Here is a 25,224-nt window from a genome sequence, read left to right as displayed (position 1 = left end):
CCACCAAACCAGCGCCAGTTGACAGGGCAACAGAATATTTTCGAACATGGACATGAGAATTTGCTATTATATTCCTCCAGCACTATTAGGCGTCTAAGGTCTATTATAGTAACACTTTGGATTAATAGCCTGTTTGGCTAAGTTTTTAATTTAAAGTGTTGGGCCAAGTTTTCAGAAGAAGAAAAAAGTGTTTTTGAGGAGAAACATATGCAGTATTGGAGAAGCAAAAAAAGTAGCTTCTTCCTGAAATTTGTTTTTTGAGAAGTACTTTTGAGAAAAATACACTTAAAAATACTTTTTAAAAGTTTGACCAAACACTAATTGTTGCTTAGAAATACTTTTCAAATTAATTAGTCAAACACAAACTATTTTTCACCAAAATTACTTTTAAAAAAATGCTTTTTAAAATAAGCTGATTTTTCTAGTTCGGCCAAACACGCTGTAAATAAGTAATGAGTTTAAACAATGTATACATTTTCATACATCATGTTAAATTTACTACTAGTACAATTCTTCATCATTGAAAGGAGTTTATGTTTTGTGCGAATAGTATAACTTTTTTATACATCAAATTGATGGTAACTCCTCTAACAACACTAATAAAATAGAATATTAACTCTAAAAATTACCTAAGTCTTCGATACTAAACTAGTGAGTAATTATTTTACATTAGTTCCATTAATATAATATACACAAAAAAAACAAAGACAAGAGTACAAGAAAGTGGCTCGCTCTGCTCGTCTGTTTGAAGCGAGATCCAAGGAGCCAGTTCGGTATTCCGTTAATTGTAAGCGAATCAAACGTTATATCATTCAGTTTTGAGTTTCTGCGCCCAAAGAATAGTGTAACCCAAAGAACCTTTCTTTCTTCTCACTCTAATTTATTGTTTTACAACTTTTTACTTTTTCTGTTTTCTGTTGCTGCCATTCTTGCTCCTCCTTGATTTTGGGTTGGGCTGAGCCTTACCCCCCCCCCCCCTTTCTTGACCAATTGATTCAACACTTCGCCACCCCTTTTTCTTGTTGTTGTTTTTGGCAGATTCTCCAATCAGGTATTCTATTTGTTGCATACTTTTATTTATTTATTTATTTATTGTTTGTGGCTTTTCGTTATAGATCTTGTTTATTGTGTTTCTAGTTTTGATGAACCATAAAGTTAATAGCTTTTTGAATTCTTCAAATTTCATGAAGTTATGCCAAAAATGTGAAATCTTGATGGCAGAACTGGTAAGGGGAATCTCAATTCATTGTTAGATCATTCTTGAGATATTTTAATTGGAAGATGTCGATCGCGTTTATGAAACTGGTTGCAAAGTTACCCGGTTCCTGTGCTGTGGGAGGTAGCAGATAGTAAAATAGTCAATGTGCAGGCAAGCGCCACCGTTATCCACAAAAAAAAAAAAAAAAAAAAAAGTTGGGACATCAGGAACTTGACATATTTTGTAGGAAGGGACCATTAGAGTTTGCTTGGATATTTTTTTTATTGAACTTTTCTGACATAGTTCTAGTCTATGAAAGGTAGACGATAAAGAAGTAATCACGTGCTATTGGATGATTTTGTAGCCCATAGTATGGAGATTAAAGCACAAATATGTTGGTGAAAACACCCTTTTATAGTGCAGTTAAATACATCAAAGTTTGATATAGAAACGAAGAAACTTTTGGGTGACATCATTAGTAAGTTGTGGCATGAGAAAAAAAGCAGCTGAAATGGCTCAAGGCAATTACTCCACCTAGTGTAAGAAAGAAAGTAGTTCGGAAATATTAGCTACTGTAACTTGCGGACACCACTTTTGCAAGTTTCCATCAGCATTAGTTTCTTCTGTGAGTTACTTAATGGAGACAGTACTTGTGCACTATATAGTGATAATTTGATTCTTTGTCTCCGTAGTAAATAGGAAACATAAACTAGTCACATGCATATATTGCAAGCATATCAGGGGTTACTTGTCCTCATTGCAATTTGTTGTCCTCCTCCTAGAATTCTTATGCTGGTCTATTTCTTCTTTTGACACTTAAACTGATATAATAGGATGATTTAGTTTGTTGATTTTGTGTTTTTCTGCTTTTATAGTGATTGAATTCCAATAATGATGGAGAAGGGAGATTCTTCACAGAAACTGTATAAGAGGATGCGACTCTGGGAATTTCCAGATCAGTATGTTGTTGAGCCTACTGATGGATCCTCGGGGTCATGTTTGGAAATTAGTCGGGTGGATGGGTCAATGAAACTAATAGGTGACTTGCTTCTTTTGCTCTTTTCAAATGCTCTGCTGATTTTTTTTAATAAGCTAACTATGTGTTTTACCTGGTATATTTCTCTTCATTAGATGAGATACCAAATTGCAGTTCACTTCGTGTTCCCAAAATTCGGACAATTTTTGGAGTTATTGGGATACTAAAGCTTTTGGCAGGCAAGTCCGTAAAAGTTTGAGCTTTTTTCTTATAGTTACATGGCGCATAACTGTAATAGCAGTTGAGTGCATTTAGGAATCCCTATTTTCCCTTAACATATCTATGTTTTAATAGAAGTCTATTATGATCAGTAATTAGTATGTGAAAGTATCCCTTTTCTTCATCATTCTCTTCACTGATCTTTCTGCAAAGTATTTTGTTTAGAATCATTATACCAAACTCTTGGTCTTGTATAGATATGTTTATGGTTTAGTTGATATGGAAAGAAAAACTCAAGCCTTAAATTAAAAGTGACTAAAAAGTTTTAGCATGTCATCAAACCCCCTCCTTTTTTTGTTATTATATTTATATCCTGAGAAGAATAGATAGACACAATATGGTAAAAAGAAGTTGCAGGGAAAACATCAGACTTCCAGAAAAGAATGGTCATAAGTTTTTTTATTGGGTTCAGGGTCATATTTATTGGTCATAACAGAACGCGAAAGTGTTGGATCTTACTTGGGACACCCTATCTTTAAAGTCTCGTCAATGAAGGTTTTCCCTTGTGATCATTCTCTCAAGAACACTCCTGCTGAACAGGTAATTTCTCCTATCTACTTTCTTATTCTTGTTTCTTTTGAAACATATATAGTTGGTTTTGATTCTGTTGCAATGATGTATCTTCGGCTTTTGGCAGAAAAAAATGGAAGCTGAGTTTTCTGCACTGCTAAATGTAGCAGAGAGGACTCCTGGTCTGTACTTTTCTTATGATGTCAATATAACATTGAGGTGAATTATCTTTTCAACATTTACAAATGCTTAACTTAGCTCTGTTGTCTTTATTTCTTTTCTTCGTGCTTGGAATTTTCTTAACAGTAGCTCCTTGTGCCTATTGAAAACCATTTATCCGATTATTTTCCAAGAACTGGTAACATTCTGGTTGAAAGATTACTTATAAGTATTGACATTAAAGAATGGACCATGAACTTTTGAGCTTTAGATATTTGATGTTTGAATTGGTTGTCTTTTGACGTATAGAGAATTGGTGGAAACAGAACGATTTATGTTGAGACTGAGATGAGCATACCTCTTGGGCTACAGTGTTCTTTTTGTTATTTGAACTGATATGGTCATTTTGATCATTTGAGTCACTTGGGTATCCAATTGTTAGAAAGTTTGAAGAGTTTCTTTTTTCTGTATCGTTTTTCTTTTTAAATATTTCTGTTATCTTTGAAAGTTCTTATTTTTAACCTCTCTATGCTGATCTCATTACATTGAACCCGTGTATAGTGTTTACATCTCTACCTTAAACAACAAATTAGGCAAGCTATATTTCATCTATCTCCCTTTGTAATAGATCTTATTTTAGGTTATCATTTTTGGAGGTGAATTCTATGATCTTAAAACTTTTTAACACCTGAAGTATACTTGATGTTAATTTGAATTACACTGGAATTTATGGCACACTCTTATCGCTGTTACATTTCATCTGATTTTAAGACCATAGGGTACAACCGTCAATAATAAGAAACTTATGGTTCCTGCTGCAGTGCTCAGCGGTTGCATGATTTGGGGGATGAATCCAAGTTGCTGCCTCTGTGGAGACAAGTAAGTCTTTTTAGATGCCACATAGACTTATGTCCTTAGTGTAGTCAATGACTTATATGCGGTAGCTTGTTACTCTTTTTACTGATATATCTACCTGTAGTTGGTTGACAAACAATTGCGATCTTGAATATTGATTTGATAACGTTTACTTTTCATTTGTTTTTGCACAGGCAGACCCTCGCTTTCTTTGGAACAACTATATGATGGAAGTGCTTATAGATCATAAGGTAAATATATTTTGCAAGTTGCGTTCTTCTTTGTTGGATCGACCTCTAGATTTGTAACTCATCTGTTTTTCCATGTCATATTTTCAGCTTGACCCCTTCCTGCTTCCGGTTGTCCAAGGCAGTATCCTTGCAATTCAGTTGTACATAGATTTTTTAAACTAGCATGGCTACTTCTATTCCTGTTTATGGGTAGTATTTTTTGTTATCTTTTGAGGTTTTACTTTAACTTTTCATAAGGTTTTCACAACTTTCAAGCTGCAATTGGGAAAGACATTGTTGATGTTACGCTGATTGCAAGGAGGTGTAATAGGAGAACTGGTATTCTTTGCTTTCTTCTTGTTCTTTCCTTCTTAACCGTGCAGTTTGACAAAAATGATAAATAAAAGTTAAGGAATGGAATTGTAGATGTTCGTTTTCTATATAACCATCAATCCTCATTAAAGTGTATGATATCAATGGTGATTTAACTGTGTAATCCTCTGAAAGTTCATAATGCACTTTGATTCCTTGTTATTGGAGTCGTCATTTTCTGTCATTGGCGTATGGACGAGATTCTCCATATGATTCTTACTGAGTTATGTCTACTATGATTTGGACTTTGCTTACTTTCATCCATTATCGCTTGTGAGAATTACGACTTTCTTGTTATGGTCATTACTCACACCCACTTCATATACATGTCGGTCAAAATCGATGTTTTCCAAGTCTATCAAATATCATTGACTTTTTTGACACCTTGGTGGCCGTATTGTATAGATGGCTTTGGATGTGATTCTAGCTTATTAGATTTGTCACTATTGAAGAAAGTAGCCTTACTTTTCTCATGTTTCTCAGTTATCCTTGAAATAATTGCTAGATTTTCCGATCAAGGGGAAAGAGCTTTTAGAAAACTTAAAAACAATAACCTTTGCTCTTGCTTATGTTAACTAATTAATATAGGCACTCGGATGTGGAGAAGAGGTGCTGATTCTGATGGATTTGTTGCAAATTTTGTGGAAAGCGAGCAAATTATACAACTGAATGGGTGTACTGCATCATTTGTTCAGGTAGACTTGTTCAAAAATTTGAGTGTGATCTTCCGACATCCTATCTTGTTTCTTGTGAATTACTTTGCTTGCTTATTTACATGATTCATGGGTGATACCTTTTCTCTTTTCTGGAAAACTTAAAATACATTTAAATATGGCATGACTTTATATTCTTGAGAGGAAATACTGCAGTTCACTTAGGATAATCAGATAAACTACTTATTATAGTACCTCTGTTCCTCCTTGCACTGTGTGACTAGGAATTGCATGGAGAAGTATATCTACTTGAGCTTTCTGTTTATCCCTTTCTTTTTCTTTTTCATTTTGGGGGAATAAAAATAAGCTTCGCCCAATTAGGGTTGTTGGACAAGTTACCTCTAGAATATTTAGGTACTTAAACAGTTACCAAAAACATTTTGGTGTAAAGATCATTCTGTCTATAAGTCATGCTTGGTGTGTATCAAGATTGTATGTTAAACACATCAAAATTTGTTTACGAGCTTAGTGATCAAAGAAGGTTCAAGTCTCAATATGGGGCCTTTGAGATAGACAATACTGTTTGGATTTGCCAATGTCAATAAAACATCATTAAAATGTCAGATACCTTCTCCAGGCTTCGCCAGAACTTCTGTTCGTTCCTTCCTGTAGTCTGCAGGTTTATAGTTTACCCTCTGATAAGAGCAAAATTGGGTGAATTTCTGCAATGAATCGGTGATAAGTAGCATATAAACAATAGAAGTTGTAGAAATGGTCGTAGAAACTCGGTCTGCTGTACGTCTATATTGTTCTATTTGCTTGACAATTTCTGGCTTAGCAATCCTTTGGAACTGCATCTCCACTAGGAAATCCACCAAATTATTCTTTCTATTTAAGCCAGGATAAATTTCTCAATCTTGGCAGTCATATCTGATTTGACTGATTCCGGAAGTAATATTACTAGACCACAAAGTATTAGAGGTTCCTTACGAGTTATAAAATCATAAATATGTTATGGTTGAAGTTCTTTATCATCTACAAAAAAGAAAACAAAATTTTTTTGGCTTTCACTAAAATGAGAAGTTGGGAAAATTTCAATCTTAAATGCGTACTTGCATTCCTGCTGACATGATATACTGGTTTGCTTCATCGCATGGACACGTTTGTATTGCCTTTTTTTGAGATATCACATTGTTTTGCATACCTTATTAGTTTTCCTTTTGTAGGTCAGAGGGTCAATTCCACTATTGTGGGATCAGGTTGTTGATTTGACATATAAGCCTAAGTTTGAGATCGTGAAACTTGAAGAAGCAGTTAAGTAGCATTTCAGCTTTTCAGTGTCTTCATTCTCTTCACATTGTTTGTACACTTCGCTGATAATCGCTTGTATGTTGTGACATATCCACAGCCTAGAGTAGTTGAGAGACATTTTCTGGACCTCAGAAAGAAATATGGAAATGTTCTATCAGTTGATCTCGTCAATAAGGTATAACTTTTGATTAGTATTCTACTTTTGCTAACCTAGTCAATCTGACAGTTCTTTTAAAGGAATATGCTGCTTTAAAAGATGTTCTCTGATACATAGAAGGTTGTTTCATTTGCATATGGAAAGACACAACTCTGAATATGTCCATGGTTATGTGTAACACAATTTTATTGAATGATCATTGCTTCTCTGAAACTCTTATCAGCATGGAGGAGAAGGGCGCTTAAATGAAAAGTTTGCCAATGCAATGCAGCAAGTTGTTGGTGATGATGTGAGGTAGGATCTTTCTTTTGGTGATCAAATCAATTTACTAAGTTGCTGGGCTGCTGTCTAATATGGAACAAGTTTTGCAGATACTTGCACTTTGATTTTCACCATATATGTGGGCATGTTCATTTCGAGCGTCTTTCGATCCTTTATGATCAAATTGAGGATTTCTTCATAAAGAATAGGTATGATCTCCTTTGAGTTCAGAGTTCATGTATATATTGTATAATGTTATCCTCTTTCCTTTCATGTATGGAATCTAGTTTCCTGGCCCATTATCAGCCACCAATCTGTGACATGTACTTTGGGATCACATAAGTGATGCTTCTAGTCTCAATCACCCGAATCTCTTGAAGTTGGATAGAGATCGTGGTGGAGGTGGGATGTGTCAGCACCCATCCTGGCCTGCATGTTGTGAGGCAGGACAGTCTAAAATATGTAGAGCATTGTCAGTTTAAAGTTGAGTTTTAGTTGGTTTTATGTTCGTTTTTTCTTTTTTCTTTTTTGGGAGGTGGTTTCTAGTTACCTGCTTTGCACCTCTTCTTTCCAACTTGAACTTGAATGACGGGTTTATTCTCAATAACTAATCAAAAAGTGCAACTTCAATTTTAATGTCATTGCACTTCCTTTTAATTAATCAAAGAATTAGTTCACTCTCAGAAATCAGAAGGCAGGTGAATAAGGATGCTTATCTTATATTTATACATCTATAATGCACGAAGCCTATGCCAAGACTACCTGCATTTCAGGCAAGGGAAGAATACTATTTAAAAATTGATGCGAAAAATGAAAAATAAAACCCACATATGAGAGAGAGAGAGAGAGAGAGTCCTGAAAAGGTAAAATAAAAAAGAGGGAACATGTTGATACTTGGAGCAAGTAACAAATCATGGCACTACTATCTTTTAAATAGACTTTGTGATGCTCTGCATCAAATAGTAATGTTGTACCGTTCGTTGTTTCATTATGCATGGAGAGGTAGAGAGACTATCCCAGTTGTTCAGCAAATATTCTTTGTTGTTGTTGCCAATCTACATACTTTATTGTTTTTCTAGTATTCTTAAATCGATTTCTTGTTTCAATGTTAGGTACTTTTTATTGAACGAAAAAGGTGAAAAAGTTGAGATGCAACTTGGAGTTGTGAGGACCAACTGCATTGATTGCTTAGACCGCACAAATGTCACTCAGGTATCTCCTACCTATGGAAATATTACTAGATTTGTATAGAGCTATGCATGTAGAAAGAGTTCAGATTTATTGGTCCAGGGAGGAAAATATTGAGTCCCATCTGCATTACTATGTAACATGTTTTAGTTCTGCCGCTATGTAAGGATATCCATCTATTTTTCTGGCTCTTAGATTGTTGTTGTTATCTTTCTGGCCTTTGTTGTTGATATTTATTGTTTCTATTGTTTCTTCTCATCTTTCTTGAACCGAGGGCCTATCGGAAACAGTCTCTCTACCTTCCCGGGGTAGTGGTAAGGTCTGCGTACACACTACCCTCCCCAGACCCCGCTTGTGGGATTCCACTGAGTTTTTGGTTATTGTTGTTGTCACTATGTAAGGATACTGCATAATTATTTACATGTTCTTTCTATTTACACTTTATCACATACTTATGCTCCTTTAGAAACACTTCGAAAAGTTTCTGTTGAAACGTTGGAGTAAGTTAAAGTGGTTTTATTTCCAGATATGAGTCTTGGTTCTAGTTTGAAAGTAGCTTGTATCCTTGAAGATTGTACTGGTAAAGGAAGTATTGTCTAGCTGTCCGAAAATGATCTCAGTTTGAAAACAGCTTCTTATGTATATGTTTGCATTTCCGAGCAAACAAGCCGAATGTAACTCTATAAGGATCTACATCCACAGTAAATTTTGTGGCCCAACTTTGTATTTCTACTTAACTTCTTCATGATGTTAACCTATCAACTTCTTGCTAGCAGCATAAGCACGTTACCTTTTTGCCGCAAGTTCGTGGACTATGTTACCACTTTGCTGGATCTAGGGTTAATGAATGTTTTATGTTCCTAAACTACTAGAAAGTTAATTACTGCCCACCAATTTCTTGTCTTTTACTTTTGTGGTGGTGAAGGGAGGACCAATATTTTTGAGTTGAGACTTAAGTCAAGGCAAGAGGAGCCCATACTAATTAAGTTAACTCAAATCTGCATTTCTTCTCTTCTCCCACTTATAAGGGAATTTTCTAATAAATGATATTCATCTGCAGAGCATGCTTGCTCGCAAAATGTTGGAATTCCAACTCAGAAGGCTTGGTGTTTTTGATGCTGAAGAAGCTATTAGCACACACCCCAACCTTGATGAGAGCTTCAAAATCTGTGAGTAGTTTTTGATAATCTGTATTTTAATATTCTCCTGAAGAATAGATGTTGCTTCATCGGCATTTACAGCAGAAGATATTTGTACTTCAATGGTTTTCAGGGGAGCACCTTTTTATATTTCGGCGTTTACAGGTTCTTGTTTTGTCTCCTTTTTAACTTCATATCGTTTGAATGCAGTGTGGGCCAACCATGGGGATGATATAAGCTTACAGTATTCTGGTACTCCAGCCCTAAAGGGTGATTTTGTCAGGTACAACTTTTCTCTTTTATCATTCTAAAGATGTCCCTTTCTTATTCTGCTGAAATGTGTAGATGTTATTTATAGGAGGGATGAAACCACCAAGCACCAATTTTGTGCTGCTATACTTTCAGATGATAGACATATTTTGGTTCTGCATATATGCTGTTCTCGGGATGCATGTAGTTGAACCTGAATTCATGCATATGGATAAAGGAGGAGAGTCGCGATAGGTTGACAGCGCAACATAAAACTTGCCAATTCATGATTAATCCTCATAATACCCCCAACTTGTTTGGGACTCAGGCGTAGTAGTAGTAGTAGTTGTTGTTGTTGTTGGTGGTGGTGGTGGTGTTGGCGTTAGCAATATTGTCCCCAATTAGGTTTGTTTTTGAAATTTCAGTAATATTATCTGAAAAAAGGCTAATTCATCCTTGAAGGAGTATAAGTTCCTATGCTGTAGAGCTGATGGTTTCTTTTATTCAATATTTCAAAGCATTATCTTGGGGTTTAACACTTCTGTGTGCATGTACTTTCATCAATAATCTTGAAACTCTACAATTCTGAACCCAAGTTTTTGATCACCTATCATCGTCATGACTGCACTTTAACATGGCTATGGGTATGCAGATATGGTAAGAGAACAGTCCAGGGGATTGTCAATGATGGATGGAATGCCCTAATGCGATACTACTTGAACAACTTTGTTGATGGTACAAAACAGGTATTGCTGCTTCATACATGAATTCATACCTGCAATTAGTTACTTCATGTTACTAGGCGTACCTCCTTTTGTACCACCCTGTACTATGTGTTCATGTGAAAAATTGAACAATCATTCGTTGAATGATATTGAAATCATGTATCTGGGCTTATCTGGAATGTAACGGGTTGCGGTTATGCATTGATTAGTGTCTCGCTAGTCACATGTTTTCATTGTGATTTATTGATATTTGATGAATGAGTTTCTTTTTAATAACCACTAAGGAGATGATAGGATTAAGAATGTACAATCTGTTATATGAATCAGTAACTAGTTTGATTGGGTGCACATTCACTTGAGTTCAATTTTATACTTCTCTCATGTCTATTTTAACACTGGCATTTTATTTCCTGCTTACGCTTTCTGAAGGATGCAATCGATCTAATGCAAGGACATTACATTATGTCTGTTTCCCGAGATATGACTGCGACATCACAAAAAGGAGGCATCGAGGCTATAGCTGTGAGTTTATTGATATTCTTACCATATCAACTTTTTCTTGCTCCTGTTTATCAGATTTCACTGAGTAGCTGTTGTTGGAATAACAAATTCTGCATTCTTTGGTAACTTTATAAAGTTACAGTATTTGACTGAATTTGATATTTCATGTTCTTGACTGTGATCCTCTTTGTGCCTGAGGTCGAGCTCGGGGACAAAGCAAAGAAAGTTATACATGACATATCTTAAAATTAGGAGAATAACAAGTAGTTAAAACAATACAGAATAGCATCCTGAGTTAGCATGGGTATGACATTAATTAGTGAATCTCTCGTGTGAAGGTGATCCATCACGCTTATGCTCTTGCAAATACCCCAACAAGTCACTAATCTGGTGCAAGTACATGCTATGATCTTGAATGAACTATACTAACTAAATTGGGTTTACTTGCCAAAAACTGCTCTAGACTATTAATGTGGATGTTTCACTGCCAAAGTTGATGAGAGCGTGAACTACCATTTATGCATTGAAGAGATTATTTATTATTTTGTGCTGAAGCAATTTATAAAGCACAGGATGGGACAGGTGAAATCAAAGTGCATTACTTCAGTGCTGCTGCAAGTACATGAGAAAAATGATCAAAAGAGCCGTTCGTTCTGGAGAATTGGGTTTAGGTCGTAATGCAATACTATTTAACAGGGGATTCACCCTATATTGCTCAGATCCTTCAAAATCCTTGCCACACTCCTGTCAATCAACACGATTTGGGTGTGGGTGTAGGATCCGCACTAGATTAAGTCAACCTAACTCGGGTGATATGACTACACCTATGGCCAAGAAGTATTAGGTTGATAGGGTATTAGTTTTTGATTTTGGATTTTGGATTTGTCATATATATATATATTACACATAAAATTACTAGAGCACTTTGCTATTATACGATAATATTAAGTGTTTACAAAGAATTTAATTATACTAGATTTAATTTAATAACTTCAATTAATTGTTGAATTTATACTTATATAATCGTAATATACCTTTACTGACTGCATCTTAACATCCTTACTCTCCTGAACGTATCCCGGAATCCTAAGATTTAGGTGATGATGAATCTGTGTTCTAGATCCACACCTCTGTCGCATTCCCACACTGAATTCGAGCAACGTAGCATTCACCTCAAGTATATTCCACTTGTATCATTTCCAAGAATTGGTAAAGAAAGTGGGTTAAGCTATGTCTTCACTGAGCTCGCAAGTGCGAGGACAGGCAGTTGTTTAAAGTTTCTCCGTGAAGCCATTTATGATCTCAAACAAAAAGTAGACGTGCAGCTGAAATGAGAATTGTCAGTGGAGTATACCAGTATTTTAGGACAGCTGTATATGATAATACTCAAACTCACAATCGGAGTTCAAAGGTAAGAAATGTGTTTTTCACCAGCTGCATCATTAAGTGATTATGACCCACAGCCAGAACTGTATGCTAGGCGTATAATGAAGCAGAAACAAGAACATTGATTTCCTTAAAGCATGGCGTACTTGATATATCTGACTACTAGCTTATATGAATTATGTAACAATAATATTTGATCATCCAGAAGTTATAGTTGTAAAAAAGTTATGAACCCTGTTCTGCACTGCTAATTAGGTTGGCCTCGTTCAGTTCTTTTTGAGCTTAATTTGGTTCACCTAATTGGCCAAAGGACGATTGGCCTCTTCTGCTCAATGTCCTGATATACTAGTATGTTTTAAATAATATGTTATCTTTGTTCTTTATATATCTTCAGTTTTGTTATACTTTTTTGTTTTCTCCTCCTAACAATTATTGAGTCCAAATATGTGCTGGAATTTTATCAGACTTTGATGTTGTCAGTCATATAGTCTCACCTAACTATATAATCTTATATACATGCAGTCATTTCCTCTGGCCTTGGGACTGATTTTGACTGGGCTATTTTTTGCTACCTTGTCACTGGGGAGAGGTAAGTTGCCATACATGGAAAATTTTCTCTGATTCTGCTGTGTGATCACCAGTTCAGTTGCTTCTGGTCTAGCTTTGTTAACCTTTTCTTGGGAGGGGAGGGGAGGGGGAGGGGATGAAGCGTTTTATATGACCACCCCATTAGCTTTCTAGAGAAGATGATCCATGTGCTAGTTATATCTTGATCATGTTTTATATTCATGCCAGTTATCAATCATGACTTATCGTAATTAGTGTTAAAGGGCAAAATGAAACAGCATAAAGAGTGTATTTTTTTCCTTAATGCTGTATTTTCTTGATCTCTTCTGTTCTTTTCTCTGTGAATGTACAAAAGAGCAAGTGTGGTGGAGGAAATAGTTCTATACTTGGTAGTAAAGGATCTTTGCCAATGTATGCATGTAATTGGTCCAGTACAGCATTTGTGACAGTTCTTGATACTCATAAACCTTACACGCGCTTCTTGTTTTCTTCCACCTGCAGTTCGGAGTGATGTTTGGAACCTATTATTTTCACTGGTTTGGGCAAGCATAAGTTTGGCCATAGCTGCAGTTGTGAAGGCCAATGGTCGCATGTTCTGTAACAGGCCTCGCCTGCACCAATCTAGGCGTTGATTTACATGCTGGATTTTATTGTCATATTTGCTGAAGCTGCCAGCTTTTCTGGTTAACATATTCATTTACTATCTTATTCTTTGTAATGCCACATGCTATTACATTGGCTATACGAAAAATTATGCTTCTTTTATGTCATGGCAAGTTTGATCATTTCATTTCAGAGGGCTTAGTTACGAGGTGATTGTTTGTAGATTGAATTTTTGGTCATATAATACTTTGTGAAGTCATGTGAAAGAAATTTAATATTTGCTTCAACATAAACCAATGTAATTTCTGCAAGTGCTTTTCTGGTTCTCAAATTATGTTTGGTTAATTTCTGTTTGCACAAAACGATACTAGCCAAGTCTAGAAAGATTGAAGCTTCCATGCGACAATAAAATGTTAATGATTTTCTATATGAATATTAAAACAAATAAAGAAAATATGAGTAAACCTGATGTCCCAACAACAACCCATTCATTTTAAGATTGCGTCTGCACTGAATAAAAGGCAGTTAAATGAAAATAGAAAAGAAGAGGAGAGTAGCAACCTATCCTTTTAAGTCTAACAGACTATGATCCCAATTGAGAATTAAATAACTTATAGTATATTTATATTGAAAGCTGATTGATCATTTGGTGATAAAAGAATTCTATGCAAATAATATAAGTATTTTATATACATTTTGTGAGTGAGGTTATCCTAGCTGTACGGATACCTTCAACAGATGAAATCAGTTACAATCTTATAAGGTCAACCAATTATAGTACATTCATCCCATGCAATACAGAGGTGACAGACAATACAAAATTTGTTATCCAAAATAATGAATTACAACATATTGAATTACAACAAAATCAATACAATTAAATCTATAAACAAACTCATTTTTCTTCAGCTCGCATTTGCCTTTCCCAGTTGTACCTGTCATCTTCCAGATCCGGCTCTGAATCCATGGTGGTTTGTACCACGTGGCGAAGGATGATTTCTCGGTGATTGCTTGTATCGATGAGATGAAGGCTCGGATTTGCTTTTGGAAGGTTTTGGTTTCTCCTTTATAGATTCAACTTGTTCCAATACTTCCACTACTTCTTTCATGGAAGGCCTGTTCTTAGGTTCCCCCTCGAGGCATTTTAAACTAAGCTGAGCAGCAACCAATGCCGCCTTTGAACTATATTGGCCTTCCATTCGGGCGTCCATGACGGACCTCAGCTTCCTTTTGTTAGAAAGCATTGGTTTCACCCAGTCAACCAAATTATGCTGTCCGTTAGGTCGTTTTGTGTCAAGTGCTCGTAAGCCTGTTAAAAGCTCAAGCAATACGACACCAAATCCGTACACATCACTTTTTACGTAGAGATGGCCTGTTAACATGACAAGAATCCTTGGATTAACATGTTATACTGAAAATGTTCTGTTATCTAGCTTTTTTGTTTCAAGATAGTCTCAGCACTCTGCCAGAGGCGTATGTAGGATTTTATATAAGCAGTGTCACCATTTTTAAATTTTTCAAAAAAGAGTTCTTGATTTTTGAGTTTTATTATCCTTAATTATGAAGTATTAGTCCATAATAGTATTTGCTTTCATTTTTACATTTTCTTGAAATTTTGCTGGAGGTGTATTTGCTTATACAATTGTGGTTAAAATGTTATTTTGAGGATCATATCTGTTAAGGAAAAAAAAAAGCCAACATCAGCCCATTGGAGGAATGGAATACGCGACCGCTGGACTGGCAAACTCTGCCGGTCAAGTGGTGTCACTGTAAGATTATATCTACTCTTATTTCATTTCTTAATTATCAATTACATATTTATTTAATAAAATTTTCCGTGAAGCGGTGTCCCGTGACGCTGCTTCAGGCAACGTGCTTCTGCCCCTGCACTCTGCTCAGTGGCAAATCAGGTAAAGCCAAAAAATTCTTGTACATCTTTAATTTCAATTTAAATGCATAACATATTGATGATCAAATTACTGCTAGTGGTTTAAAAAATGTGCATGTATACCTATGTCTATTTCATATGTGGATCTCAAGTCTAGTAAGGGGATAAGGGCGCATAAATAGTGCTCACCTGTAGCAATGTATTCAGGAGCAGCATAACCGTATGTGCCCATAACACGAGTAGTCACATGTGAGTTCCCAGCTGAAGGCCCCACTTTAGCTAAGCCAAAATCTGATAACTTTGCATGGTAATTCTACAAATAGAAAAGCAGAAAACCTTCAAAAGTTGGCCCCTATGCAGATGTACATTAAAGTTGGAAAGGAAGAAAAGTTACTGAAGAAGAAACATAGTTGCACTGCTTATCCTTTCAATTTAGTCCCATCGGAAAAGGAAAAACAATATGAAATGAGATGCAGTGATGTTCATGATATTGAATTGAACAGACATTCAAATTCAGAGTAATGTACACACACAGCCTCTCATAGAAATATTGGGCAACCATATGGAACGGGAATTCCTCGGAAAGCCAAAATATAATAAATGAATAATTTCAGGAATACAGCCGATTCTAGGTCTTGTTCATGTTTCAGTTATGTTAAAGATGAAGGAAAAAGAAAGAAAAAGCAATAAGGGATATGCACTAAGCTATAGAAAGATTCTCTGTACCCTTCAATCAATCACAAGCCTATACTCCAAACAGCAAAAAGAAAAACAATGTCAGTCAAACTACCACTGATCCTAATTACCCAGCTACTAACAAGACGCAGGCCCATTGGACATGCAACATCTACAAGTCAAATCCAGTGGCATATGCAACACTTTTTTTAATTACCAAGATCCCAGAGGGCCAGTGACACAATGTTCAGAACTCGGTAAATAAGCCCCCCCCCCTGCCCCGTCTAATCTTCTCCGATTAAATACCACGCTTTTGTCTTCAGAAGGTTTGAACCCATGACGTGCGCCTAACCCAAATATCATGCCCTGCGCTCTTACCACTAGCCCAAAGCACTAAGGGGCCAAGGGCAATGGAATATGCATGATTTTGCACAAGCGATGTCTATTTATAGTCACTATTCAGTTTGTAGGTGGGTCTAGGTCTAGGATTGTGGTGGTTTTAAAAATTTACTTTGCACACCAAACGGATATGTATTACTTTACATTATTTTCAAGTAGCGTCGAGCTATTATACATATATATACATATTGTTCTTTAGAAATATTATTTACACATACATTTAGAAAAAATTGCTGCGAAACAGTGTCTGATGACACCCATTACTAAAGGGTGTCTCCGCCACTGGTCAAACCAATGTAGCAGTTGACGCTTCAATCTAGCCTTGCTTTGTCCTTATTCTCTTATTATCATGACATACTAGAAAACTGGCCTACCTAAATAAAGTACAAGTTAGCAAACCGTACCCCATCAAGCAGTATGTTGGAAGCCTTGAAATCTCTGTAAATGATCTGCTTTTCTGAAGAATGTAAAAAAGCTAAGCCTCGTGCAGCTCCTATGGCAATTTTGAGCCGCAATTCCCAAGAAAGTGGTTCAATAGCTGTACTCCCTGCAAAGTGGCATACCAGAGATCAGTGCACCATATCAATGTTTAGCTTGTTTCGGTTGAAAGTTGAAACTCTACCACAAAACTTCTTACTTCTGAAAAGATGGTTTTCCAAGCTTCCTTTCGGCATGAATTCATATACAAGTAACAGTTCCTTGTCTTCCCAACAATATCCCATCAATTTAACAAGGTTCGGGTGTGAAAGCCTTCCTAAGAAGTTTACTTCTGCCTGCATTTAATTAAACGATTAAGAGTGTTAAACAAAGTATCTAACTATGAATCACAAATAACATAGCAATGTAGAAGTTAGTTGATAAAACAACAACAACAACAAGAAGCCTAGTGTAATCCCACAAGTGGGATCTGGGGAGGGTAGTGTGTACGCAGACCTTACCAGTACCCTAAGAAAGTAGAAAGACTGTTTCCGATAGACCCTCGGATCAAAAAACAAAACAAGAAAACTGAAAAGTTCAAGTGACATTCCTGATATTGAAATAAGGATATATGAAGCCTAACTAAACAAACTACGTCTCTCTCTGAAAGCTAAAGGTACATCCATCTTAACTACAGGGATGGCAGTGGCAGATAACCTAATACACATGGAAATCGTTAATCTTGCTTCAATTTTTATCTCGAATATGAGTCAATTTTGTAAAAGACTGCTTTTTGTTCCTGAATTGACAGGATTTTGGATGTCCAGAGGCTGTATTCTTACTCTTCCACTCAATCAACTATCTATTTAATATGAAAAGAAATTTCATTTCAGTGTGCTAAGTTTGACCATAAGTTTGGAGAAGTCTTCAATATAATTTGGCAGATAGCTCTTATATTTTTCATGTCTCCTCACACAACAATTAACCTGAAGATTTCACTTAAATATTGGCCCACTGTACAGTTGTTGAAAATGTGGTTAGGAACAAGGTAACTTGAATTTACTACAGAATTATTTCAGCAACTAAAATCTTAAACACCTATAGATAAAATTGATGATTATTACAGGAAGCAGATATGTATAAATTTCTCAAAGTGTATGATTAGATAAGTAAGATGGGAAGTTTGACACATTATATCATATTGTTAACTCAATTTTGACAAGATAAGAAATTACTTATCACAAAATCTTTGTTTAATTACAAGCTACTGTCATTGTGGGAAGAAAATTGAAAAAATGGCTCAATGTTATATTATGACTGGCATCTCAAATAAGTGACATCAAATGTACAGCGAACCAGAGAATCAACGAAACTACAAAGTTTTTCTCATACCTTATCTGTTTGGTTGTGGTCTGAATGGAGAAATATGTACTCAAAACAAACCAATAGAAGACTTTATATTCGACAAGTAACTGTGTATAATCAGTATACTTATGTGAACTAGCAAGATAATGCTTACTTCCAGCTTGAAAACATGCAAATTAAGCAATTAGAATCCTACCAATAACTGATTCAAGACTGAATTGCATTTAAATAACTATAAAGAAGTCTCAGTACACACATATTTCTACTTTATTTGTTTATTCATTCAACTTCATCGAAGAGTCCATCCATGTAAGAGGCAATCCTAGTTTGCTAAAGATATGTTGTCTAACCATCGACTAGCCCATCTACCAACACCTTTTACTTGACTAAAGAACCAAAACTGAAAATGTATCATACATACTAGTACTATTTAACAAATAACTGGATACCCAAATTTTCAGCATATTTAACAACCACCGCCTCATAATTACCCCAAAATGGTCAGCAACAAAGTAGCAATACTGGCTTATGTGTTATTTGCATTCACAGGCATTTTCCTAGTTTGTTCAATGAGAGCTCTTTCTCCAACAGCAAAGGTCAAAGTATTGGCTTCTTCGCCAAATGAAATTCCAACATTGTGCAAAGAATAAAATGCTTTATAATTGTATCGAAACGTTTCATACCTGCCACTCTTCAAATCCCTGCATGCTCTCGGAGTTCAACTTTTTTATGGCAACAACCATTCCAGTGCCAACTTTAGTTGGAGTAAGAGTCTTCTCATCGACCCAGCCTTTGAATACCGTCCCAAAACCGCCGACCCCCAAAACCGTATCAGACTTGAAATTTCTTGTGGCAGCCTTGAGATCAGAAAAACTATATGTCTTCAAATTTGGAGTAGGCAATATTTCTCCATTGAAATATGAGTCCTCGCTCGCGGTAGCTGAAAAACGGCTATGCCCAGTACTGCTGCTAGTTGAAAATGCAACACCACTGTTCTTTGATGTATCTACAGAAAAAGTACTTCTTTAAATACCAAAGTTCTGATCTTTTTCACTCCCTTAAGGTCAAATCTATGAACTCTTAAATGGGTTTTAGCAAATATTAGAAAGAACATAAAATTACATCTCCAAATTTATGGTCAACTCATCCTAGCAAAAGAAACAGCAGCAATTTGGGTCCTTTTGTAGACATTCAGATAAAATCGAAAAAATACAGAGAAAATTAGTATGGGACATGCAGAAAATCAAGAAGCAAGTCAACAAATTTTCCATATAAACAAAAAGAGAACCCCATTTGGGAATTTGACAGGAAAAAAGAACAGAAAGCACAACAATTACAAAAAGAGAGTAACTTTAACAAAATGATTCACGAGACTGCTATAAAGAATCAACTTTTACTACTTATCTACACAAAGAAACAAGAAAAACGTGATATTGGTGAGTACCCAGAAAAGAATAAGACTATAAAAATGCATATATATACTTGTGTTTAAAGCAAAAAAAAAAAAAAAAGTACCTGGGGTTGAAGGTCTAGGTGAGTAGCTGGGGATGGTGCTACTAGGATTTTGGTCACAAATCTCTGATCCAAAACAATTCCCCATCTATCTATTCCCACAAATTTTTCTTTCTCCTTATTATCTTCCACTAAACTACAAAATTGCTGCCATAATTTGCTTCACAAAGTTAAAAGGAGAAATCTTGATTTTATGAAGATGATGAGGAGATGAACTTTTTGTCTGAAAATAGCAAAGTTTAACTTTTTTGACAAATGGTGGAATATTTGGATAACTAATATTGTTGTTGAAATAAAGATACTACTATTACATTATATATGCGTCAAAATTTTTGCCTTTTTTTTAACTAACTGTAAACTGCTGGGATTTTACAGTGTCGTTTCCTGGAATAGCTAGTACTGTTTGTTCTGCAGTTTTGTGATGGTGGCAATAGCTTCAACCAGAAAGAGAGAACGTAGAGAAGGGACCAATCTGAATTGTGAAGACAAGTCAACGGCCGAGTTTATATAGTCATCATTTTTGGTGCGTCCCCATGTTCTTCCTCTCCATATTATAATTAAGGACTTTTTTTCTTTCTTATATTTCCTCCTACCCTTTTATCGCAGGGAAAAAGGTTAGATTTATCCCTTTACTTTCCAAAATTATCAATATTTATCCCTAATTTTACTATCGGTTCAAATACGTCCCTAACGTTAAAAAAGTAAATAGACATACCCCCAACTCTAACGGCTGTCCACTATGGCATGGGACCCGCTCAATAAAAAATACGAAAAAGGTCCAAAAATATTCCTAAACTATGGTATATAGCTCACTTTTGTCCTCCGTTAGTAAACTGGGCCAAAAATATCCTTCCCGTTAGCACAATGTGCTACTAATGTCCTTCAACCTAACAGCCCTCCACACAAGCCATTTTAATCCTACATGGCATCCACGTAGCTATGACATGACAGCCACATAAGCGGGCAACCTTCTAAACCCGCTCAGAAACACATTTCCAAACAAAGATCTGGCTGTAACCCCACCTCCATACCCCATTTCATAACAAAACCCCAATTTCTTCCTAGACCCAATTTTCCTTCAAAATTTCTACTCCAATTTCTGCTCAAATTTCCACATTTATGCTCAAATCTCCAGATTTCTGCTCAATGTCTGATTTATCTGTGAACGCGTACGAAATTCAATATGCAAAGAGGTGTCATTGCGCTATATTTGATAGCTTGGTCAGATGCCAATGCTGGGAGAAGGTTCTACAAATGTCCAAGATCCAAGGTTAGTTTCGAATTTATTTTATTTTTGGTCGATTTATAGGATTCATCTTCTTTTATCGAGTTAGGTCGTTCTTGATTTTTATTGTTTATGTACAAAACCAGAACTGCTATAAATTCTAATAATGGTGTAGGTTACTTCTTGCGGGTAGTTTGAATGGATTGACGAAGAGCTCCCTCGTCGAGCGGTAATAGTGATCAAAGATTTAAAAACTAAATTTGATGCTGCTAAGGTTGAGAGGAACAATTTGAGGAATAAAGTTTACCTCATGGAACAAGCTACGATGGTTCAAAGGGGCTCTAAGAACTTGTTTGATGAAATGGAAGATGTTATGACGGTTGAAAGGCATACTCTGAAGATGAAACTTGACGAAATGGAGCAATTTCAACTTATAGAAGCTGAAAAAGCTAGTAAGTTAGAGGTCAAAGTGAAGAAGATGAGAAATATCATTTTGGTTTCATGGGCTTTATTATTTGCTTTGGTTGTCGTAGGGATGATGAAGTGAATGTATGTTGTTTTAATATGTTGTTGTAGTATTTTGGTTTAATTAACGGTTGATGAAGTTAATCTATGTATGTTTAGTATGTTGTAGTATGTTTCCAACTCTTCAAAGTGATGGTATCAATGTTTCTTTTTCAACCATTTGTGGGACAGAACTAGAATGCAGGTTATTCTTCTGTTACTTCAAGATCTTGTTCTTATTTTATGCTCTAGTATGACTGCAGTAGCATTATGGTCAGAATGCAAGAGGCTTCTTGTTGTTGTTTTATTTGGACAATGATAATTGCTTGTTGTTGACTATAGTAAACCTACTGACTAGTAATAAGCAGGCCTAGAAAAGTAAAAGGTCAACTGAAGAATTTATCAAGAAAGATTTGAAGTTCACATTATGTCAAATTTGGGGAACCCTTACCCTCAGGAATGTCACAAGCCACAATAGCTATTTCTGCTATGATCCATAGGATGAAATTTGGCACCTTTGGATACTCTTTTCTACAATGCTCCGCTAAATGCTTCCCTGTAACAAAGCTAGGGGTGCATATGAATCTATTTTAGTGCCAAGACCACTAAACTTTCAAATTTTGCAAAAAACAAATACTGCTATAATATTAAACTATCTAGATTTGCAAAAAAAAATACTGCTGTAAACAACAGTCCAAAACTTTCTAGATTTACAAAAAAATACTGTTGTAAACAACAGTCTAGATTTACAAAAAAACACTATCCAAACTGTCCAGATTTGCAAAACAATGATGTAAACAAATAACTGTCCAAATTTACTGAACAACAGTGTCAAAACAGCTAAAACAAAACAACTAAACTGCTGTAAAATATTAGTACTGCTGTAATATTAAAATATCAGTACTGCTGCTACAAAACAACACTATCCAACCATAAAATCATGTTTAAAAAATAACTACTGAACCAAATAGCACTGCTGTAAACAACAGTCCAAAATTGTCTAGATTTACAAAAAACTGTCCAAATTGTCCAGATTTATAACTCACTGCTGTAAGCAAAAAACTGTCCAAACTCACCAATAGATTTGCAAAACACTATTGTAAAAAAAAATTATCCAAATTTGCAGAAAAAACACTGTAAAAACAATGAAACAAAACAACTAAACTGCTGTAATATTAAAATACAGTACTGCTGCTACAAAACAACACTGTCCAGCCATCAAAATATGTTTACAAAATAACTATTGAACTAAACAACACTGCTGTAATATTACAATACAAACCAAAACATCAAAACAAAAGGGTTCTGTGAGTTCCCAGAATTGCAACTACATACAATAACCAAGATTCCTAGATTTGTGAGTTACCATTAAGTTTCCTACACTTCAATTTCCCATCTTTCTTTTGTCTTGCCACTTCCAATTGATTTCCAATAAGAGTTTTTTTGCCTTTCCAAGTGAGCTTAGTAGGTGAGTAAGGAAGATCAGTGGGATAACTGACACTGGTATGATCTCCTCTAAAAGAGATGACTCTTGTTCCTTCTGAGGTCAATTATTGCTGCCTCATCAGTAGTTGTGTTTGATCTTTAGAAATAATCTTAGGCACTAAAGCAGTGTCTCTTTCATACTCACTACCATCACCAAAGGGTTCTATTTGTTGTCATGGAGCTCTTGGTGTAGGCATGAATACAAATTCACTTTCATGTTCACCTTCTTGTGTTGGTTGAGTTGGTTGAGGGGCTGAACAACTAACATCCTCAACATTTCCTTCAGCACCAACCTATTAGAATGAAAAACTTTCTATTAAAATAACTGCGATATGCTATAAGAACAAAGATAAGTTAAGAAGCAAGTACCTTGCATGTCCTTGAATTGTGGTCCAGTTCACCACAAATACTGCATGTCATTCTAGTTCCCCTTCTTGATGCAGCCCAATCTCCTTGTCTCTTGTTAGCCTCATCCGTCTCCCTATTTCTTTTGATTTTTGGCCTTCCAACAGTTTTGGCAAGTGGAGGAGGGTCCATAGCATGTTCTGGTAATACTTTCCAAAACTTTTCACCTCTAACAGGCATCAACTTGGCCCTATATGTCATCAAATAAGCTTCCTTGTTGTGCCACCAACTAATTTCAGTCATTGGATCCTCTCTCTTGTATTTTAGTGCCCTGATGGTATGAGGGCATGAGATGCCAGTCAACTACCAAGATCTACAAGTGTATTTTTTCTCCACTAGGTTCATGGTATGTCTATCACTACCCTCAGAAACCTCAAAGCCAGTTTCACTATTGAAATGAACAGTACATAAGTTGGCTACCTTCAAATAAGCAGCATACAACTTCATGCATTTAGGACTAAACTTACCTCCCCATGTTCTAGCTTCGTCTTCCTTCTCTCTCAACCTGTTTATGACCTTGTTTCTAATATCCTCAAGCATCTTCAGGATAGGCTTGCCTCTTGCTTCTAAGATCAAAGAGTTGAAGGACTCTGTAAACTTATTGTCCACCATTTGATTTTTGCCCAATGTATTAAAGTAGGACCTACACCAATTCTGTAGTAGATACCTAAGCAACTCCTTGGCAGCATCAACAGACAATTCACCAAGACTCTTTAGTTGATCTTTAAAGTCCTCTTCATAAGTGCTCCAAGCAGACCACCATAGGTATTTCTTCATCCCTCCTGAAATTCCGATCCTCTTACTCCAGTTGACTTCAATATGGCTCACACAAAACCTATGATTTGAGAGAGGGAGGACAATTCTTACTGCTTCCAACAGACCCTACACATGTAAATTTAAAACAAATTAACTATATAATAACTTAATTATGACTGGAAATAGTCAATTAAGCAAAATCATAAGTTGTACCTTTTGCATATCAGACATAAAGGTAATACTGGTTCCATCTTTCAGATTCAATGAGTGTTTCAGCAGCTCCAGAAACCATGTCCATGTCAAGGTGTTTTCCTTGTCAACTACAGCCTAAGCCAAGGGATAGAAATGATTCTGACAATCTTGTGCAACATCCACCAATAATTGCCCCTTGCAATGACCCTTTAAGAAAGTTCCATCTAGTCCAATGAATGGTCTCAACCCTTCTTTAAACCCCAACTTCATTGCATTAAAGCATATGTACATTCTAAGAAATCTTCTTTTACCTTCAGCCACGACATCTTTTGATAAATTTATAACCACATCACTACCAGGATTGCTCTCCCTAATCTCATTTGTATATGCTTCTAATCTGTTATAGTCATCTAAAAAGCTTCCTTGCAATTGCTGAAGTGCCATTCTCTTAGCCCTTTTCAATGTGGAGTTATGTACATTTAATGAAAATTGATTTTTCAAATCTAGTTTCATATCCTTTATCTTGTACTTAGGGTTATTCTGCACCTTACTCCTGAAATATTCAGCTAAAGTTTTTTGTTTTGGCTTTAGGATTCTCAAATGCATCTTCACAGTTGTGCTCTCTCTTCAATGTTTTAATCTTAAAGCCAGGACCCTTCTTATCTTCAGAGATGATGCATACGAAAGGGCAGCCTACTACACATCTATACCTTACTCCGATTTTATCACTTTTTCTAAGCTTCAAAGGTTTAGAATTTGCAATAGCATAGAAGTTCATGACTTTTTTGACCTCTTCCAAGTTCTTAAATGTCATAGACTTATCAAGCTCTTTGTAGTGACTAAGCTTATCATTAACGTCTTTACCCTTTTGCATCTTAAGTGACTTTAATTCTTCAAAATCATATCCACCTGCATTTGAACCATAATCTGAACTTTTATCACTATCTGATTCACAATCAGTACTTAATTCACACTGATATTGACCTTAAATTGGCTCTTCGTGGTCTCCCATATTGAAATATCTATAGTAGAGACACAGAAGAAAAAATAGAGGGACCACATGAATAATTTAACAACTTTGA

General features: G+C 35.8%; 3 protein-coding genes and 1 long non-coding RNA gene across 6 annotated transcripts; 2 read left to right on the top strand and 2 right to left on the bottom strand.

Annotated features, from left to right (window-relative positions):
- The first annotated feature begins 648 nt into the window (after positions 1-648).
- Positions 649-13,612, top strand: LOC107802393 (phosphoinositide phosphatase SAC6). Of its 3 annotated transcripts, none has more exons than XM_016625880.2 (21): positions 649-787; positions 2,074-2,237; positions 2,330-2,413; positions 2,866-2,993; positions 3,091-3,182; positions 3,944-4,001; positions 4,172-4,228; positions 4,316-4,349; positions 4,466-4,546; positions 5,168-5,274; positions 6,459-6,545; positions 6,641-6,718; positions 6,924-6,994; positions 7,072-7,170; positions 8,074-8,173; positions 9,210-9,318; positions 9,499-9,571; positions 10,190-10,283; positions 10,692-10,784; positions 12,672-12,738; positions 13,218-13,612. In XM_016625880.2, the coding sequence occupies exons 2-21, from the start codon at positions 2,090-2,092 to the stop codon at positions 13,346-13,348; spliced, it is 1,791 nt and encodes a 596-aa protein (XP_016481366.1). In that variant the 5' UTR covers positions 649-787; positions 2,074-2,089; the 3' UTR covers positions 13,349-13,612. The 3 variants fall into 3 exon arrangements, with proteins under 3 accessions (XP_016481366.1, XP_016481375.1, XP_016481383.1); XM_016625889.2 differs by having other exon boundaries at positions 710-844; XM_016625897.2 differs by having other exon boundaries at positions 710-1,051.
- Positions 13,613-13,940: 328 nt separating this feature from the next.
- On the bottom strand, positions 13,941-20,055 carry LOC107802409 (putative serine/threonine-protein kinase PIX13). Its single transcript, XM_016625909.2, has 6 exons — positions 19,579-20,055; positions 18,747-19,069; positions 16,919-17,054; positions 16,686-16,828; positions 15,397-15,520; positions 13,941-14,691 (listed from the first exon to the last, which is right to left on the bottom strand). Exons 1-6 carry the CDS (start codon positions 19,661-19,663, stop codon positions 14,258-14,260), a joined length of 1,245 nt encoding a protein of 414 aa, XP_016481395.1. The 5' UTR covers positions 19,664-20,055; the 3' UTR covers positions 13,941-14,257.
- On the top strand, positions 19,493-21,485 carry LOC107802415 (uncharacterized). The gene is made up of 3 exons (XR_001651822.2): positions 19,493-20,098; positions 20,182-20,845; positions 20,976-21,485. It is a non-coding gene; the product is annotated as an uncharacterized LOC107802415 (long non-coding RNA).
- Positions 21,486-23,497: 2,012 nt separating this feature from the next.
- On the bottom strand, positions 23,498-24,586 carry LOC142176381 (uncharacterized). The gene is made up of 3 exons (XM_075243859.1): positions 24,326-24,586; positions 24,164-24,277; positions 23,498-24,076 (listed from the first exon to the last, which is right to left on the bottom strand). The coding sequence occupies exons 1-3, from the start codon at positions 24,584-24,586 to the stop codon at positions 23,498-23,500; spliced, it is 954 nt and encodes a 317-aa protein (XP_075099960.1).
- Between the last annotated feature and the right edge of the window lie 638 nt (positions 24,587-25,224).

Source organism: Nicotiana tabacum, chromosome 3, assembly GCF_000715075.1.
Source record: "Nicotiana tabacum cultivar K326 chromosome 3, ASM71507v2, whole genome shotgun sequence".
In the NCBI taxonomy this organism is placed as follows: Eukaryota; Viridiplantae; Streptophyta; class Magnoliopsida; order Solanales; family Solanaceae; genus Nicotiana; species Nicotiana tabacum.
Note: the sequence above shows the minus strand (reverse complement) of the source record. Positions and strands in the feature narration are given on the sequence as shown.

Excerpts from the sequence above, each read along its gene's own strand:
- LOC107802393 (XM_016625880.2), top strand. The coding sequence starts at position 2,090 with ATGATGGAGAAGGGAGATTCTTCACAGAAACTGTATAAGAGGATGCGA. Across the intron at positions 6,719-6,923 it reads CAGTTGATCTCGTCAATAAG|CATGGAGGAGAAGGGCGCTT; the intron begins GTATAACTTTTG and ends AACTCTTATCAG. Across the intron at positions 10,785-12,671 it reads GAGGCATCGAGGCTATAGCT|TCATTTCCTCTGGCCTTGGG; the intron begins GTGAGTTTATTG and ends ATATACATGCAG.
- LOC107802409 (XM_016625909.2), bottom strand. The coding sequence starts at position 19,663 with ATGGGGAATTGTTTTGGATCAGAGATTTGTGACCAAAATCCTAGTAGC. Across the intron at positions 17,055-18,746 it reads AGGGATTTGAAGAGTGGCAG|GCAGAAGTAAACTTCTTAGG; the intron begins GTATGAAACGTT and ends AATTAAATGCAG. Across the intron at positions 14,692-15,396 it reads TCCTGAATACATTGCTACAG|GCCATCTCTACGTAAAAAGT; the intron begins GTGAGCACTATT and ends TCATGTTAACAG.
- LOC142176381 (XM_075243859.1), bottom strand. The coding sequence starts at position 24,586 with ATGGCACTTCAGCAATTGCAAGGAAGCTTTTTAGATGACTATAACAGA. Across the intron at positions 24,278-24,325 it reads ATTGCAAGGGGCAATTATTG|GCTGTAGTTGACAAGGAAAA; the intron begins GTGGATGTTGCA and ends CCCTTGGCTTAG. Across the intron at positions 24,077-24,163 it reads TTATGTCTGATATGCAAAAG|GGTCTGTTGGAAGCAGTAAG; the intron begins GTACAACTTATG and ends TTACATGTGTAG.